We start from the raw sequence: 19,278 nt of genomic DNA on the forward strand, positions 1-19,278 counted from the left end.
GTCGCCCAGTTTTCCCCGAAACCACAGCCCGATCAACCACAACATTTCCAGTAAAATTCGAATCCGCACTTTCGAAGCTCCTCACCAACCAAGCGCTACAGCTACGCTCGCCGCAAGTGTCTCAAAGCGTTCCCTTGAAGCAGCTTGTAGAGACGGAGGCGTGGGCACACACACGCACACTACGCAGGAAGCAAAAGACCCGAGCTCTGACTCCCTTCGATGGGTTTTGGGGGGGGGGGAATCGGGCGCTCTGTCCAATCTTGATTTTCCCGTCCGAAGAAACGGGAGAGAAAAAACCGGCCCCTTGCGGACCGCGTTGATTTCCTGGCCAACAGGAGTCGCACCGCACGTGGGAAAGGGCGCGCTTTGGGTGTTTTTAACGACCCGGCATTTGGGAAGGCTGAGGCCCTGACCCTGCGCCCGGCCGTTGTGAGATCTGATTGAAGGACTTGATTCAAACCCAGCCTGCGCCGGTGCGCGATTCTAAGAGACGCGCTGTGAGGACGGGCTGCCGCCTATGCTCTGCGAGGCTTGGCCGCAGCGGGTGCGGCATTGTGGTTCGCGCTTCGCCCTCTTGCCCCTTCCTGAGCCTGGGAAGTACTTCGAAGGGCGCCTGGGGCTTGGATCTGCCCCCTTCGGGAGCCGCGGAACCCTACCCGCCGCCACGGACTCCGCGGCCGCCTGTTTCGAGAATCGCGCGAGGAGAATGAGCCGTTGAGGGGAGCTGGGGATAGGGAGGAACTCCGGGGGTGCCCGGCGGGCAGAGAGGGATGGCTCGTCGCGGTCTCTGCTCCTGTTCTTTGCCCAGCTTTGGCGTCCTCACCCAAGACACCGCCCGGTTCCTGCTCCTGGCCGTTCTGACTGTTCTGTACATGGCTTGCGGAGCTGTCATCTTCTCCACTCTAGAGCGACCCTCCGAGCTGGAAACCCTTCGGAAGTGGCAGTTAAAGATTGAAAACTTCTCCCAGAAGCACAACCTGGCTTTGGCGGACCTGAAGGGTTTTCTGTTTGAATACGAGGCTGCCTACCTGATTGGTGTCCGGGTCAACGCGACGCGGCCCCAGTGGGACTTAATAGGGGCCTTTTATTTTGCAGGCACCGTGGTTTCTACTGTAGGTAAGTGAGGAAACCGTCCAAACACTTCTTCACTTTCTTTGCCTTACACTGGGTGGCTCTTGTACTTTTCCAGCTCAGAAAATAACTACCATTCACAAGAGAAGGACAATACATGAATGTTTTCTTTGATCAACATCAGTGCTGGAAGGTAAAGCTTGCATGACTGGTGTATTTGTATATGTAATTTGTGAAATGGCTTTAGTCACTATCTGTAACTAAAACGTGCTTTTCCAAGTCACAGGGTATTTAGAAACATGACAGATTTCTTTCAATAGGGCACATCTGTGTGAACTTCACTGCGGAAAGCCAAATTTATTCCACACAGTACTGAGAGCAATAAGCAAGTTACCCTTCCTTCATGCTTTTCCCACTAGTTTGCTGTGTTATAACATGTCTTTAAGAATCTCGATGTTATGGCTCTTGTTCCTGTTAACACACATTGGAAGTCAGATTTCTTGAAAGTTCATAGTGGCTTTTGCCCACTTTAATCTTGCATGTTCTTGAATATCTCAGTTTCTCTTCCTTCTAAATGGCAACACAATTAGCAATGTTCTTTCTCACATAGACATGAGTTAAATACCCAAAGGTATCACTTTTATCAAAGAATTATCTCAGCAAGTGCTTATTTTCTCCCACACAATCGTTTAGAAACATTTTTTTTCATGACAAATCGTATCACAAAAAGAACAAGCAGTGATGTTATCTGTACTGATGAGTCTTTATAATAACTGCATTTAGCAGGTGTAATTGGCTTTTAAGATGACCCAATTGTACAGTTTTCTTTTGACAGTGATTGAGTGAATTAATATGTAGTAGGTTTTTGTGTTGTTTTTGCTGCTTCAGGGCACCAAATTAAATCATGGTGACTGCCCAGACTAATTCCTACAATTTTATTAGTAAGGTTTTACAAAGTTTCACTCATTGCTTTCTTTGTAGAGCTAAGAGAGGGACCAGCTCCAGGTAATCCACTTGAGTTTGTACTTAAGACAGAACTAAAACTGACAGGTCTCCCCATTTGTAGCATGGTGCTTTAACAACTGACTCTGTAGTATGTTGTGTAAATTTCATGTTATATCTCAAATTATTTACAGTTGGACATGCTGAAGGATTGCTGCTAAACTATTGGGTTGCTTTCAACCACAAAAACAACAATGTATGCTTTTGCAGGACATAGATATAGCGTGTGGATATAAAAATATAACATCCCTCTATTGACCAGAATATAAACTCCATTTTGTAATTAAATTAGACTTACTTACAAAGGATAATTGCCCAGAGCTTATATTTAATAGGTGACGGTGTATATACATTGTGCCTGTTTATGACAGCAATCAGCTGTGATTTTTTCCCAATATACATATTCTAACTGGTTTTTATCCCCAACAGTTAGAGCATCTTCAGTATTTGTATTTGTATTTTATTAAATTTATATGCCGCCCTTTTCCCTGGGGGGACTCAGGGCGGCTCACAACTCAAGAGGGGAGGGGGGAAAAACAAACTTTAGACATATAGAACAGTACAAATTTAAAAAACACAACATTCATACCATTCGGGCGGATTACAATCTTAGTCCCAGGCCTGACGGGATAGCCAGGTTTTGAGGGCTGTGCGGAAGGTCTGGAGGATGGTGAGGGTACGAATCTCCACGGGGAGATCGTTCCATAGGGTCGGAGCTGCCACCGAGAAGGCTCTCCTCCACGTGGTTTCCAGTCGGCATTGACCGGCAGATGGAACTCGGAGGAGGCCTAATCGGTGAGATCTAATAGGTTGCGTGGAGGTAATCGGCAGTAGGCGGTCTCTCAAGTACAGTATTAATTGGTTAGATTGGGTTTCTCTCTTTCTGCTTTTTCTTTTTGGAAAACCTTTGGAATTTTTATATCTCTGTGCAATTTTTGTATTTTAGTTACAAAGAATAAATGATCATTAATTATACAAACAATCTATGATTAATTTGAACCTTGATGTTAGAGATTGAATTGTCACTTCATTACCGTAATTGGAAGCTTTCAGTATGGGTCTGTAGGTCCCTTCTAGACTCACCTGTGGCCTTCCTAAAAGCATTGAACTGGTTACTGGGGAAACAGAACTGGCTGTTCATTCCACTTTCCATTTCCATTTTTCCTTTTCCACCCATGTCATCCAAACCTTCACAGTGTAGATATACCATTCCAGAGCATAAGAAACTTATTGAGGAAAAAAGCGCTAGCTAAAATGATGTTTTCCCAGGTTGGCATTTCCCATGGATCTCAGGGACTCCACATTCTTCTTAGATATACTTTTGTGTGCAGACATTAGGATCTCATGCAGATGTTTCCATGTTACAAATTAAATTGTGCCCATGGTTTATTTGAAATTTCCGCTAAAAGCTTTGAGGAGGCACACATGGTAATATACCAATACTTAGTTCTTACAATGGATGTATTCCAGCACTTGAATTAATAAACAAGGGAAATAGCAAACTTACTTTGTATACAGTTGCTCCACTTCCAGTTGTTTTCCCTATTGTTTATTCAGTCACCCTCCTTTTTTGTGATTCTGCCTAATACATAGATAGCACAAAACCAGAATAAATGTGAAGTTGAAACAGTTCCAGGACAACTTCCTTAAGGCTCCACATATTATACTTTTGGAGTTTGATTCATTATCTACAGTGATCAATTGGATCAATGTACTATATTCATTCAAAATAGTAAAAACAGGAATAATTACAGTATTTTCAACTTCCCTATTTCTGCCTTGTGTTGTACCATAAATTTCAGTGGGGGAAAATGGAGGAAACAAATGTGTTGGTTCTTAATAGGCTCTGTTGAAAATTTTAATAGATAAAAGAAATGCTGTTAGATGCAAATATAATTGGCCAAGCTGGATCCTGGCTTACTCAGTTTTTCCCAAATCAACATGCTGACTAGAACAGTTATTTTTAACTCATATTTTAACATGGTTAATTTTAAAAACTAAAATTTGAAGGCAAAATCTAAAGCATACTTCTTAGATTTGTAATCTTCATCTTTGAGAATTCCAAGCAATAAACCACTGCTAAAAATTATTGGTTTTGAAGTCCATAATATAAGGAATACCTAGATCAGAAAAGAACTTTTATGAGATCTTTCTTTCTTTCGTGGAGGCAGATATGAAGATTAAATTCTTGGAAAAGAAGTCACCAAGGGTAATTTATTTAAGATAAGAAGTGACATAATTTTTCTTAATAAATAAATAGAACTAAAAATATCTTGCCTGTCACAAAGACCTATTACTCTTTTATAATATGTCTTATCCTACAGAAAAAAAAGTTGTTATATAAATCCCTTGAATAAATATGGAAGAAAAGAAAGCCATAATTTGTTATTTCAAGAAAATATTCTATTCTTCAGATTGTAATGAATACAGGTACAGTAGTGCTCATTTAACAACTGCTGTATTTAGTAACCATTTGCAATTACAATTTGAAGGCTAGGGATCATGTCTCTATCTCCTTTGTCACAACTAAAATCCTAATTTTGCATGTTCTCATCATCTAAATGTAATATCTATAATAACCACTATATAATATGTCTCATGTTAAATTTCAAAATTACTACAAATTATGAAATTATTACTACTCTGTGGCGGGCTCATATGACTAATCTTATTAATCGTAAACCCTTTTTAACAAGATATATACTTTGAACTAGGGCCATCCAATATTAGTACCCAGAGTACATCAGCTACTCTGTTGTCATGGTAGATGAATTCTGAATATCTGTTAAAAATTCTCTATTCACAGTAACTCTTTTGTATACTGTGAGATAGTTATATAGATTCAAGGTTACATCATATTGTGTATAAAGCTTACATTACAAAACCATGTATAAATTGGGCATACATTCTTAAAGTCACATTGAATCTGCAGTTTTACCCACTGACAACCACATAACGGTATCTGACAAATATTGCCTGCTTTCGAGGAGTGTGGGGTTGATGTTAAAGGAATTTAGCTTTGTTGCTTTGCAGCACTATAGCATGGAACGAGTACCTCAAGAAAAGCATTTCAAGGTTATGTGTCTATTGTTTCTAAATTAGTTTTAGTGATTCCTACCATCATGTTTTTCGAAAGGGGGAGTGTAAAAATAAATTATTTGCCTTATGAATTTCATCATAACCTGTAGCCAGGGTGCTTTTTTTTTTCCTTTAAATGACTTCTTATCCCCATATGGAGATTTCCAAGCTGAATTTGAAAAGTTCACTTATTGATTGTTCAGTGATTAAAGAATGTAGGCAAGCAGCAACTCTAGCAAAAACTTTAATGAAAACTCAGAGGGATTCTTTACAGGGAGGGAGTGACTCAGCTTGGTTCTGAGTGTTGTAATCCTGGAAGAGTTTGATTGTCAGTGTAAGTGCATTTTCTGTGGCATCCTCCTCCAGTTATAGAAAAGAAGCCCAACTATTGCATTGGCACTATTTACTGGCTCCCTCTCTGTGGGACATCATCCCCATAGAATTAAGATTGGCTTCCATATTTATACTCTTCAAAAGTCTCTGAAGATAATTTTGCCAGTGAGCATGTGGAGCCCAATTTGAGAGCCTATCAAGTGATTTGAATAAATATTGTTGTCAGGGAAGTGAGGTTGAATTGGGTTTTGTATTAGGGTTTTTTTTCGTTAAAGTTTTTACATAGATAAAAGTTAAACATGAAAGCATATTAAGAAAAGTTAAAAAAATAAATAAAAGAAAAAGTACAAAAAGTAATACAATTAGAGAAAAAGAAAAAAAAGCAGAAGTAGCTTCCAGTCTTCTTTGCAGTATACAAACTATCTCTCCTCCCTCATTAAACTTAAATTGCAGATTCCTTCTGTCCTATAGTCAAATTTTTCAAATTAGAATATACAAAAATCACCATTTCACATTTTTCCATTTTAGCAAAAAGTCCATAAAATGTTTCCATAGAATCACCACTCTCAGGACTCATAGTGGGGATAGTAGTAACTCCACTAGAAATTATAGTTTTTCTATACATACTACCAAAAGTGTGGATAGGCCTCCGCCACTCTCCGATACATATTAAAATCATTTATGGTAAGTGGAATTAATGCAGTGTAGTAGATTAGGACTGAGAACATTTCAGTCCATTCTCAGCTTTTGAAGTTATCTGAGTAACTTTGGGCCAGTCAGCCGCCTCTCTTAACCTAATCTATTATACAAAGTTATTATTGTGGAGTGAAATTAGAGGAGGCAATATTGTATATCATACCTTGAGCTCAGGGGTGGGATTCTACCAGTTCGGGCAAACCTATAGCTCTGAAGTGGGCCCGCCCGCCCGCCCTTCTACTTTACCTACCTGTATCTTCTCAGCTGAGTCGTATGGTAGAGTGGATTGCCATGTCTCAACTGTTTTCCTGCCCAAGCAGCAATCCTGGAAGGTAAGTCTTCTCTAAACTGTGCGCGTGCACGAGTGAAGTGTGCGCAAAGCGCGTGCTCAGCGAACTGGTTGGTAAACCGGTAGAATCCCACCTCTGCTTGAGCTTATGATAGAAAAATAGGATCAAAAATAAAATAAACAGTGAAAATGAAGGAAATATGTAGTCCTTTAAAACACATTATCTAATTTGTAATCTATGTGTTAATCTTTAAGACAATCCAGTGCTCTCTCTCTCTCAGGATTTTAACATGGGCCACACTTTGAAAGGACAAAAAATGTGGTCCAATTTTTTTTTATTAGAGTCCCTCTAATCTATTCTTACTTTCTGGATGTGGGGCTGATGTTAAATGCCATAAATGTTTCCTACACATTTCTTTCTGATTTTCCTCTCCCCAGTCTTCAGTTCTGAATGCTATTATCTTTGGACACCCAATCTGACTGAATTGTACTTCAGTTTTATTTGAGCCCTGACAATGCCATCACTCTCTCAAGCTTGCACACAATGATATATTAATAGTGATCAGAAGCTTATAAGGAATAAGAATAATATTGTGAAGCAATATGAAATTTTACATAAATACATATTATAACCTAATATTACCACTGAAAGACAACTCTAATAATACACTGAATACATGTGCAATATCTTATTGCTGAGAAATCTTGTTTACATACCTTTTTTCTATTTCTCCAGGATTTGGCAGAGCTACACCAACTACCCGAACAGGCAAACTTTTTCTAATACTTTATGGTCTTATTGGCTGTGCAGCGGCCATCTTGTTCTTCAACTTATTCCTGGAGCGTCTGATCGTAGTCATAGCATATGTTATGAAGAGTTACCATGAGAGGAAGTTAAAACGAAAACTTCGTAGAGATGTCCAGCAGGCTGATATTGATGAAGTAGACAACTTAGCTAGATGGAAGCCCTCTGTGTATCATGTCATGCTTACCTTGTGTTTGGCATCAGTCATTGTTTCCTGTAGTGCCTCTGCTATGTTCACGGCAACAGAAGGATGGAGTTATTCTGATTCCCTTTATTATTGTTTTGTGACCTTCAGTACTATTGGTTTTGGTGACATGGTGAGTGGTTGGAATCCACGCTACAAAAATCAACACCTTTATCGGTTTGGCAACAGTGTTGTTATACTCACAGGGATATGTTTTGTCTATTCCTTATTTAATGTGATCTCCATTGTCATCAAACAGTTCTTAAACTGGATATTAAAGAACATGGGCAGCACATGTCATAAGTGCCAAAGAAAACTCTTGAGGTTACAGACAAATGTTGTGATGCCAGGGACTGTTTTGAGACAGCGCACCGTATCAATTGAGTCAGATGGTGTTGACAGTGAGACAAGAGGATCCAGTCGATCTGCTGAAATGTCCATAAAAGACCTCTTAGCCTCTAACAAAGTATCACTTGCTGTCTTGCAAAAACGATTGGCTGAAATTCCTCTTCACAGACCACCAGTCTCATCTGCGAAAACTGGACTTGAAGGTGGAGTAGGTGCTTTGGGAATTATGAACAATAGATTGGCAGAGACAAGAACTGATAAGTAAACATTAACACTGGAACATGTCAGTAAGTATGGGAACATAAAGCTCAAACCACAAAGACAGCTAACTGAACAAGATGATTTTCAGAAAGGCAATCCCTAATTTTGTTGCTAGGAGTTAATATGTGTTGGATTTTGCACACAACTGTCTGTTCTTGCTGAGTATCCCCTGCTGAAGACTGGTGTCATTTCATGTAGCCACACTTAAAAGTTTCAGCAATATGTGTCAAAAGCATGTAAAAATATGTGTCAAAAGTAAGCAAAACACCCAACAGATGAAATAGCACAGAGTACAAGTGTTGGTGTGAAAAAGATGTCTCCTTGAGCCAGTATCAGACCTTCTCCATTCCATATCACTGAAATAGCTGCTGCCATTGACTCCTTACCCTGTTTGTCATCCTTCCTTTGATTAACTACTAATCTATCCTCATTGCTCTAGCCCAAAGTTCTAGAATAGCAATCAAGAAGGTTGTAGAGCAGACTATAAGTTCCTATGTCAAATGTGTTTTTACATTAGAAGGCATGTACAAACCACAGTTTTCTCTGTATCAGTCAAGACTACTCAAGGGGTCAACTGACAGTGTGCAATTCATTTCAGCTAAAAAATAATTGTTCAAAAGGCTAAGCAATTATTCTTTTAATTTATGTTACAGGAAAACAGTTCTACATATACATATGTACACACATACATACATGTATATATGTATGTATGTATAGACACACACACACACACACGAATATAAATATGCACATACACATACACACACAACTAATCCTAAACCAAAGATGCTGTACAGCAAAAGTACATCACAAAAGAATACAGTAGTTGTGTCAGGAGATAAAGTCAAGAATCAGACAAATCATAGAATGAGTTCTAATGAATACTCAGAAGCAAACATTTACTTTTGAATTTATATGTGAAAAGTTCTTCACTGCTTATTCAGAGATTTGTTGCATCTTCATCTTCCAGGATTATTTGTCATTTCTGCACTCATCAGAATTCTGCACTGTGTAATGTGTTTGCAAGAGTTAATCATTAGATTGATATGCCATGGCATGTTAGTGCATAAAACCTTTGTATTGCCCATATTATCAGGACCAACTGTATATTTCTAATGGCAAAGTTCTTCCACTAGAAATAGTGAAATAAAATTAGGTTAAACCCACTAGAACTATAAAACATCTTAGCTTTCAAAATGTATCTTCTAATTTCCAGTTCCAAAGCCTTATCTATTATTATTCATGGGCTGAACTCTTTGAAAAAGTTGCAACTCAACAGCAACTGTCTGCAATTAGGCACGTATGATTAGGCACTTTGTCTTATGGATGTTTTGTTTTAAGAAAATGTTTTATGACATTTTGTATTACCTCATAAACTGATAATGTTTATGTCATAAATTTTTTATAAACTTTGCTAAATTTCAATTCCATGAGAATCATGGGCCCCATATTTTTGATGCATTCTGAAATTTGAGGTATCCTAAGTGTATTTGAAAAGTAAATTGTAAAGGGTAAGTAAATTCAGTACTGAATTAATTTAAGGAACAACATGTCAAGAACCTATCGTGTAAGTGTCCATGGACATGAAATGCTGGGCAAGTACCATTTTAACATGCAAGTACCAATATCTATATTCTCCAGCCTTTTTCATACAGTAGTTCTTGATGATAATGATGGAGCTTTGATTAGGAAAGATGAAAATTCCTCATTCTGCTGAATAAAATCACTCAAGTGCTCAATGTGACATGGGCAACTAAATGAAAACTGTTTTAATGATTGATTAAACAAGGAAACCAGAAATCAAATGGATCAATAATGAGTGGACAACATTTTACCTTAAATAATGAAATAAATAAATAGAAGAGGAAGAGGTTGTAAAAATAAGAGTCACATTCTAGCTTCATTTATTCCTGTTCAAAGTTGTTAAAATTGAGAATGTTTCTATTTAGGCATAGCTAAATATGCTAAAATCCAATATACAAAGAAGTAATAAAAGCCTTTGCTGTCATTTGCACTGAACAATGGCTTCTATGCTCGTAAAGCAAGGAAAATTATCTTTAAAATGCACCAACATTTCTATAGAAAAAAAATCAGTAGAAAAGCAAATGAAACCCATTATTTTTGAGCATTGAAGCATAATGATTAAAATGCCACACTTCTGATGTGCCATCATAGCCAGCTATTCTAACATGGATCTTAAAGTTTAAAAAAGGAGAATAATGAGCCCTCTTAACACAAGCCTGGAGATGTTAAAAAGACTTCATCTATCAAATTATTTCACATCATTCTATTCATGAAACACAGTGGTGCAGTGCCTAGAAGGGGAGCTCTCGCATCACAATCAAGAGTCTGTGAGTTCCATCCTAGGTAGCAGCAGATCTCTGTCTTTCTCTGTCTCTGTCTGTCTCTGTCTCTCTCTCGTTTTTTTTTTGAGGCGCAATGAAAAAATATCTGCTGCGAACACTGCATTGGCGACAGGAAGGGCATCCAGCTAGTAAACACTCAGCTCCATTCAGTTACCCTGACTCCACCCCAATGCAAGGGATTATGGGGTTGTTAAAAGACCCAAAAATATTCATGAAGCAACAAAAGCATGGGTCCACAATGCAACAAATAGTATCCAACCTTTCTCCTTCCAATCCCCTGAGTTTTACAGATCCTGTTTCATCTTTTTGCCATAGTACAGGGGCTTTGTAATTCCAGCTGCCCTCACCAATCTGTTTAGGTATGGCTTTATGTAACAACTTCCTTCATGACCCCAGGATGTGGGATATACAGGGATCCAGCCCCAGCAATTATTGATGTTAATTATGTACACTTACTTAGGCCTAAAACAATTGTTTCATTTAACAATAATTTAGGCCCGCAAAAAAAAAAATTGTGAGCTGTTTTGGTTATTCCATGTAATCTTTATGTTTTTTGGTGCGCTGAATCCAAAAATGACCTCCATTTTTTTTCATAGGACATCACACCTCCTGACAATTTAGGTAACTATGTTAAATAAGGCAATACCTCAAAATAAATGGAAATAGATTTATAAAATTAAAATTTTATTACAATATTTTCATGAAAATCCTTTTTTGAACTGAAATGAGCTCACCTACACACACAAAACTCGATTCTTCTTCCTTGTAAGACTCCTCTTGATGCATTTACGCTTGTGAGTAGCATCTGGAATGTCTCTGAAGCATCCAACAGTAGTCTGCCATCATTGTAATGCTCCATTTTCCCTGGTATCTCCTTTCCATCTCTTTAATGTCTTGGTGGAATCATTCACCTTGTTCCTCGCTCACAGGTCCCAAATTTTCAGGAAAGTAGTCAAGGTGGGACTGGAGGAAATGCACTTTCTAACTCATCAGGCAACCTAAAGCTTGAAATGCTTTCAGCATTCTTCTGACGATCTTTTTGTATTGAGGATCTTTGTTATTGCCTAAAAATTTCTGTATGACTTCTTTAAATGCAATCCACCCTTCTTTTTGAGGATCCGTCATGGTATTGACAAACTCTTGATCAACTATAAGCCTTCTAATGTCTGGTCCGATGAACACACCTTCTTTCAATTTTGCCTCCAACCGGCATGGAAACTTGGTGACCAAGTATTTGAAGCATTCGCCATCTCTTGGAAGTGATTTTACAAATTGCTTCATCCAATTTTATGTGGAGAGGTGGTAGAAGAACTTTATGGAAAGGTACCAAAGTTTCTCGGAGGACATTTTTTTCACCGACTGTTAGCACCCTTGGCTGCCAACTCTTCTTGGTCCAGTGATTTTGTCGGTCTTGACTGTCCCATAGACACAGAAAACAAGGGTATTTGGTATATCCAGCTTGTTGCCCGAGCAGCATGCACAAGACCTTCAAGTCCCCACACACTTGTCAACCATGGTCTTCATATTTAAGTTTACGAAGAACCAATTCCAAGTTCTCGTAGGTTTCTTTCAAGTGTACGGAATGACCTACAGGTATGGAAGCGTAAAAACCGTTGTGGAGTAAAACTGCTTTGAGACTTCTTTTTGAAGAATCTATAAAAAGACGCCATTGCTCTGAATCATATTGGATTTTAAATTGACCCAACAGACCTTCAACATCGATGCAATAAACCAACTTGTCTTCCTGGGAGAAGTAAGGAACGAACTCCTTTTTACGATATCTGAACCATGAAGATGACACTCCTGGCAACAATAAATTCCTGCTTTTCAGCCTTGATCCGAATAACTCAGCGGCATCTTTGGGAAGATTCAAGTCTCTTACCAAATCATTCATCTCTTCCTGAGAAAACAATTTTGGTCTTGTATCATCTTCAAAGTCAGAACTTGATTCATCATCTGGTTCAGGTATGACTTCACCTTCATCGGAGCTAGATATCTCTTCCAAAGTAGCAGGGGGCTTGGGTACTGATATATCTGTGCCATGGGGGATGGGACGAATTGCTGACTGAAGATTGGGGTATGAAATGGAATGCTTCCATTTGGAATTAAACCCTTTCACATCGCATGAACAAAAGTAACAGTCATCACTATGGTTCTTTTGCTTGCGCCATACCATAGGAATCCCATAACGGAAAGATTTTTTCTTACCCTTGAACCAGTTTCGGAGGTCCTCAACACACCATTTGCACACTTTATGAGGCGCCCAAACTTTATCTGGATCTCCAATTTTTAGTCCAAAGTATGCAAAGTATACTTTTTTCACAAAGTCTGTAATATTCTGCTGTTGCTTCAACACTGTATATTCACCCCAGATGAAACAGAAACTGTCTGGCGAATTAATACACTTTCGCGGAGCCATAACATAACCGTTGAAGAATGACGAACTAACATGAATTGCGATGAAAAAGTGTGAACAGCCTAGAACCAAGAATCTGATGATGATTCGTGCACAAGTGTGGCATGCAGGAGAGAGCAGCTCTGTGTCTGTACACGAGACGTCACAGTGCTGGCCACACCCCCTGCACTGACCGGAGATGCTGCTATCTGCCCTGTGTCTCCCTCCCACTGGATTCTTCAGGAAAGATTAACACCTTCTACCATTAGAAGCACAGACTTAAAACTTGCTTAGCTTATGTATATATTGCTGACCATCAAATTTACAGTGCTATATTTTTTTACATAACTCAGACAAACGGTTTAAGGTTTTTTTTTATATCTTAAATGCACTTATGTGAATTAATTAATAGTAATTTGGACCTTAAAGTTGGTTAAAAACCCATAATATAAAAAAATACCAAAAAAAATTTTTTTTTATAAATTTGAAGACAATTTTGCATGTTGTGACAAATCATGATATCTAGGAGCTTTTTCAATATTTTATTTGTTTCAGCACACCAAAATACATGGAAATTAGATGAAAATAATCAAACAGCTTTTTAGTCGCAGACCTGTGTGAGAGTTATAATAATGACAAAAAAGTAAATTCTGTAGTGTCACCTAGTCTTTATAACTTTATAGCTTTAATAAAAAATAGCACTCCCTTTTTCATTAGTTGCAAGCCAAAGCAGGAAATATAGTTTAAGCATTTTAAAAAGGAACTTTTAAAAATGTGACTATTTTTTAGGTAGTCAAATATTCAAGTCAATGAGCACAAGAAATTGCAAACAGGATCTTCAATATCAGTCTTCCATAAAATGTTATGTGGAGACAAACAGATCCACAATGGGCAGGACCTAAGGCTTACTGTTGTATAACTTCACACACATAATTATTTGCTATTAAAGATAATTGCTAAAAACAATCAAGATCCCAGAAAATACAGCATAAGATTCGGATGGAGCATTCTATCTTTCAAAACTCTGTTCAGGACCATCTGATTGAATATTACTTAGATAAGACTTGCTTCTTCCAGGCTTTCACCTTTTAATTATATGCTTAAGAACGATTTAATATTACTCCTCTGCTTTTTCTGCAGATTTTTGGATCCCAATTCCAGCATTCCCTCCCTCAGTTTCATTCCAGAGAAATGAACTTCATCCTTCAGATTTAGGCAGTTTTCTTCTCCATTAACCTGAAGTCCTGTTGGCCCTGTTTTCAAGCATTGCCTTTCTCTATTTTCACTAGAGACAAACTCACCATGGGCTTTTTCCCAGTACAATCACTTCTGGCCTGTGATTTGACCACTGAAATCAATCCTATTTGGAAGATATCAGGTTGCCAGGCATTGGCAGTGAGGTCCCCTATAGAGTCACTTACTTTTTCAATTACCTTTTGCTGTTTTTTTTCTCCAAAAACCAGGTACGTAAAACAGGATATTTATCTATGAGGTTTTTCTTCTTCCAGTGGAGCTGCCTAAATAGGGTTAGTTCACACCTGTAGGAGTTTTGATCACATTTGAGCTATATTTGACTCCCATGTGGTTAATTGTTGAGGTTTGTTTGTTTAGCATATTTATGAAGTCACTCATCCATCAAAGCACTCTGGATGGCAAAAAAAAAATCACAATCCATAACAGTAAAAAAAAAGAATAAAAAAGAAATAGTGATAGCAGCTGATCTCACAATAAAATCGGTAGACCCATACTACATTAACACCCTGCACCCTGCATGTGGAGAAATAGCCAGGTGTTTATGCTGTTGTGAAACTTAATAACGAATTTCTGTTCCTTATTAATCTGCCATACTTTGTCCTTTTTCCATCTATTATATACTTTATTGCTTAAGTTAACAGTTTTTAATCATAGGCTTGATAAAGAACTGACAATTCAACCTACTTGTTGCTGATGAGAATAGACTTTTGTGTCTCAAAGCATTTAGTTCTGCAATGTCCAAATCACAGTCAGACAAATGAACTTTGAGCCTTTAAAAGTGACGAATATTTATGGACTGTCTTGAAAATTTGCTGTTTGATTTCCATTGCACATTTTGGTACCCTTTTACTCCCCATTCAATTGTCAGTAGAACCCTCACAGGTTAATGATATCACAGCTTCTCATATCGCAATGTGCTTCACCTGATTGGAATTGAGGTGATTATAGGTTACGGTATTTGATTCATTACTTGCTAGAATAAAACCCTAAGAATATATTTAAATTAAAACAGACTTTTAAAAAATTACTTTCCTTCCTTCACTTAACATTAAAAAAATAAAGCATTAAGATTTTGTTCATAAATGGTTTAAAAGCCATTTTTCTAGTAATTAAAGTATCAGCCTAGAAACCAGAAGATTGTGAGTTCTAGTTCTACCTTAGGCCTGAAAGCCAGCTGAGTGATTTTGAGTCAATCATTCTCTCATCCCAACCCACCTAGCAGAGTTAGGTATGCTCATCACCTTCAGTTATTTATAAAAATAATAAAGGCAAGATTAAAAATCTAACATAAAAATTAAATTAAGCAAAACATTGTTTATTTAAGTATAATTTACTCTATAAATCTCAGTTGGCTAGACATGTATATGTAATTTGCTAGGCTACAAACTATGGTGGCTGGGATCAGACAATATTAGTAAACCAAAGCCAATCCAAAAAACTGCCAAAAAGCCTCCTGAATATCTATGTTGAATCTATTATGCCAATAAAGGCTACTGAAGGCATGGTAATGGTTCCCACAATAGTTCTTTCTGTTGCTCAGGTTGTCATTTACATGTCAGTAAGAGAGTGTAATTCTGGTAAATGAAAAACTTGCAGATGTATTTTAAATTATGTGAAGCTTCACTGAATTTGCAGCTCTTGAGAATATTTCAAGTAAGTCCAGCTACTTGAAACGTTCAATTGTTAGACATGCACTGGTGAGGAGAGCAACAATTATTAGTTATATGATTTCTCTGAAAATAATCAACTAATTTAGCAATAGCAATAGCACTTAGACTTATATATTGCTTCATAGTGTTTTATAGCAGTTTACAGAGTCAGCATATTGCCCCCAACAATCTGGGTCTTCCTATTACCCACCTCGGAAGGATGGAAGGCTGAGTCAACCTTGAGCCTGGGAAGATTTCAACTGCCAACTGCAGTCTTTATTTACTACTGCAGTCAGCAGCAGTAGTCTGCAGTACTGCATTCTAACCACTGGGCCACCATGGCTCATTATTTAGTTGTTTTCTTCTGATATCATTTTTATTTACATTTGCAGGCTGGCAATAAGATACCATAAGCTCATGGTACATTAAGATCTCAACAGAATTTTGATTAAGGAGGCAAATCAAGAATACTGCAATGTGCTCTACATGGGGCTGCCCTTGAAGAGCATCCGGCGACTTCAGCTAGTCCAGAATGCGGCCGCGCGAGTGATTGTGGGTGCACCACGGTTCGCCCACATAACACCTATCCTCCCCGAGCTGCGCTGGCTACCTGTTGATCTCCGGGTGCGCTTCAAGGTGCTACTTACCATCCATAAATCTCTCCATGGTAGTGGATCTGCGTACTTGAGAGACCGCCTCCTGCCGATTACCTCCCTTCGACCTATCAGATCACACAGATTAGGCCTCCTCCGAGTTCCATCCGCCAGTCAGTGCCAACTAGCGACTACGCGGAGGAGAGCCTTCTCAGTAGCAGCTCCGACCCTTTGGAACGATCTCCCCGTGGAGATTCGTACCGTCACCACCGTCCAGACCTTCCGCACAGCCCTTAAGATCTGGCTATCCCATCAGGCCTGGAGATAAGATTCTAATCCGCCCCACCCGAATGTTGAATGAAAGTTGTGTTTTATTTTTATTTTCTTTTTTTATTATTCACGCACAGTTTTATGGGTTTTTTTTTGTCTTGCACTCCCCTTCCCATGATTTGTAAGCCACCCTGAGTCCCCTCAGGGAAAAGGGCGGCCTATAAGCTTTAATAAAATGAAATGAAATGAAAGAGACAAACAATCAAGTAGAAAAAATATCCTAATGATGGAAAAGATACTACATCCCCACTAACACTGGCAGGGCAAGTTACTGTATATAAATGGGATAAATCCCACACTCACTAACACTGATAACTCTTCCTAATCCGTTCAAGGCCACCATGGCAACCATGGCCATAATCCAAGTAATTAAGGGCATGAACACACAATGGGAATAATATGTGTTTCAGTGTTAGATGGTGGTAATATGATCTGGACCTGAGAAATATTTCTGTTTGTCCCTTGTCATGATCAGATCACTCTTATCTGCTTCTCACACCAGAGCAATAGCATCTAATTCATCTGGTCATTTCAGATGCCTGATGGACCAATTGAATTCCAGAGGACACTTGGTGGAATTCCCAATAATCTGGTGCACAATTTGCCTAACTTGGAATGAGAGGATAGAATAGGAATAACTGCACCCGTACAGCTTCTCTCTGCAGGCAAATTCCCCAAAAAACTATTTTGTTTTCAGAAAAATTCTGAAATTCTGGGAGATGAACTGGTTGAAGAGATGGTTAGAGTGTCACTAGAGGACAACAAAGAGTAAATCCAAACAAAATACCAGTAATTAAGAGACTTTATTAAGGATACACCATGGTGATAAAAGTAGCAACACTTTTTATTGCTTTTACTGCATTCTTAGATTGCATCTGAACTGTATTTAAAGGGACTTGGTCCCTGCTTTTTTGGGAGGGGGGCTGAGTTAGAAAATCACATGCAGGGCCACTGAGGGTATTTTATACCATATGTTAGCTAAAATCATTCAGCTCCACTCGGAGTTGCACTCTGGATGCTTAAGTCCTATGGAGTTCGTTAAGAAACAAATTGGCATGTATATTTGGTAAGGGTTTGATTCTATTGGCTCTGAGAAAATAGCCACCATCCTTGAAGGTAGGGTGTTTCTGCCTGAATTTTAAATCATGCCATCTTTTTTCATATATACATTTTTTTATTTTCATAATATATAGCCACATGTATATTATTACATAACCAACATTGTATTATATTATTAACTGTTTACATCATTTTGTCTTATCATCAACTCCCAAAAAATTATTGGCTCCTCTGCTTTCCATACACCATATTTGTACCTTATCCATCACTTTCTTCTCCCTCTCTCCTCCTCCCTACCTCCTTTCTTCCCTCTGTTGTCCTTCTCTTCTCTACTTCCCCTTCCTCTCTCCTTCTCCTCTCTCCCCTTTCCACTCCTCCTTTCTCTCCTCCTCTCCCAGCCCTTCTCTCCTATCCCTCTCTTCTTCCCTTACCTCTCTCCTCTATTTCACAGTCTTCATCTCATTTACTTAGTGTAATTCAGCCTCTGAGCAAGCTCCATTTTGTGTTGATGGTATTTATAATTCCTTTTCAATATACATATTTAATTTTAACATATCTTTCTTTTTTTTAAAGAGAAAAAAAGAAGTATACATATATAGTAATTGTATTTTTAATCCACCCACCCCAGCCTATTTTTGGGTAAGATGTAGACCTGGTTACAATTCCCAGCTATTCTCATTATTATATTTATATAATTATGCATCCTTACACTCCCCAAATTTGTGTTTCTATCTTTGTAATCTCAATAATTTCCCATTGTAGGTATATTTCATGTTCCCTCTCCATTTTTCCATATCTTGGTTTAGGTTACCCTTAATTGTCTTTAAATAACAATCCATACTGTTCAATGATCATCACAATTCCCTTAATCTACTATATAGAATAAAAAGCGATGCACATCTCACTTTGTTCATCGTCTTAGGAGTTCTACATGTTCCATATTTCATATATTTTAACCCATACTTAATTGTCCTTCCATTGTCATATTCAATCAATTAGCAACTCAGTTTGTCATGTATAAAAGTGAATCTCATACCTCTGCTTTACATTCTCCCCGTAACAGTTTCATATTTGTCCATATTCCTTATATTTTAACCTTTATTTAATTATCTTTCCATTATCATATTCAATCAGCAACTCAATTTTATTATCATGTACAGAAATAAACCACATATTTCAGCTTTATATTTCCCCTTATAACAATTTCTAATTATCTAATTTTTTCCTAGTAAATCTTTTGTCCCACTTCTCTATTCCCGTCTTCTCCCTTTTCTTTGTTTTGACATATCCATCCTCTTCCATTTTCCCCAAGCCACTATCAAACCCAGTGAAATCTTTTGTATTTCCCTTTCTTGAGGCATAACCCCCCTCTACAGTTTTCCCTTTGCCACTGTAAGCCTCAGTAAAATATTTTCTCTGCTTTTTATTTCCTTTTGTTGGGACACATCCCCCTCTTTTCAATTTTCCCTATACCACTGTCAAACCCAAGGAAGTTTTTGTCTGCTTTTTATCTTCCACCGTTTCTAGCCCTTCATTATCCCTCCCCCTTCTTCCTTCATTTCTTC

General features: G+C 38.1%; 2 protein-coding genes across 3 annotated transcripts in view; both read left to right on the plus strand.

The window, feature by feature from the left end:
• TDP1 (tyrosyl-DNA phosphodiesterase 1) overlaps window positions 1–19,278 on the plus strand; it is an 89,646-nt gene that overhangs the window by 34,852 nt on the left and 35,516 nt on the right. The gene's annotated exons all lie outside the window — the stretch shown is intronic.
• Window positions 756–8,610, plus strand: KCNK13 (potassium two pore domain channel subfamily K member 13). Of its 2 annotated transcripts, none has more exons than XM_014055114.2 (2): window positions 756–1,116; window positions 7,206–8,610. In XM_014055114.2, the coding sequence occupies exons 1-2, from the start codon at window positions 771–773 to the stop codon at window positions 8,069–8,071; spliced, it is 1,212 nt and encodes a 403-aa protein (XP_013910589.2). In that variant the 5' UTR covers window positions 756–770; the 3' UTR covers window positions 8,072–8,610. The 2 variants fall into 2 exon arrangements, 1 of the variants encoding a protein (XP_013910589.2); XR_015698003.1 differs by having other exon boundaries at window positions 1,013–1,264; window positions 7,206–7,340.

The sequence above is a fragment of the Thamnophis sirtalis genome, unplaced genomic scaffold (genome assembly GCF_051295495.1).
Source record: "Thamnophis sirtalis isolate CommonGarterSnake01/CBP01778 unplaced genomic scaffold, rThaSir2_p1.2 scaffold_1, whole genome shotgun sequence".
Taxonomy (NCBI): domain Eukaryota; kingdom Metazoa; phylum Chordata; class Lepidosauria; order Squamata; family Natricidae; genus Thamnophis; species Thamnophis sirtalis.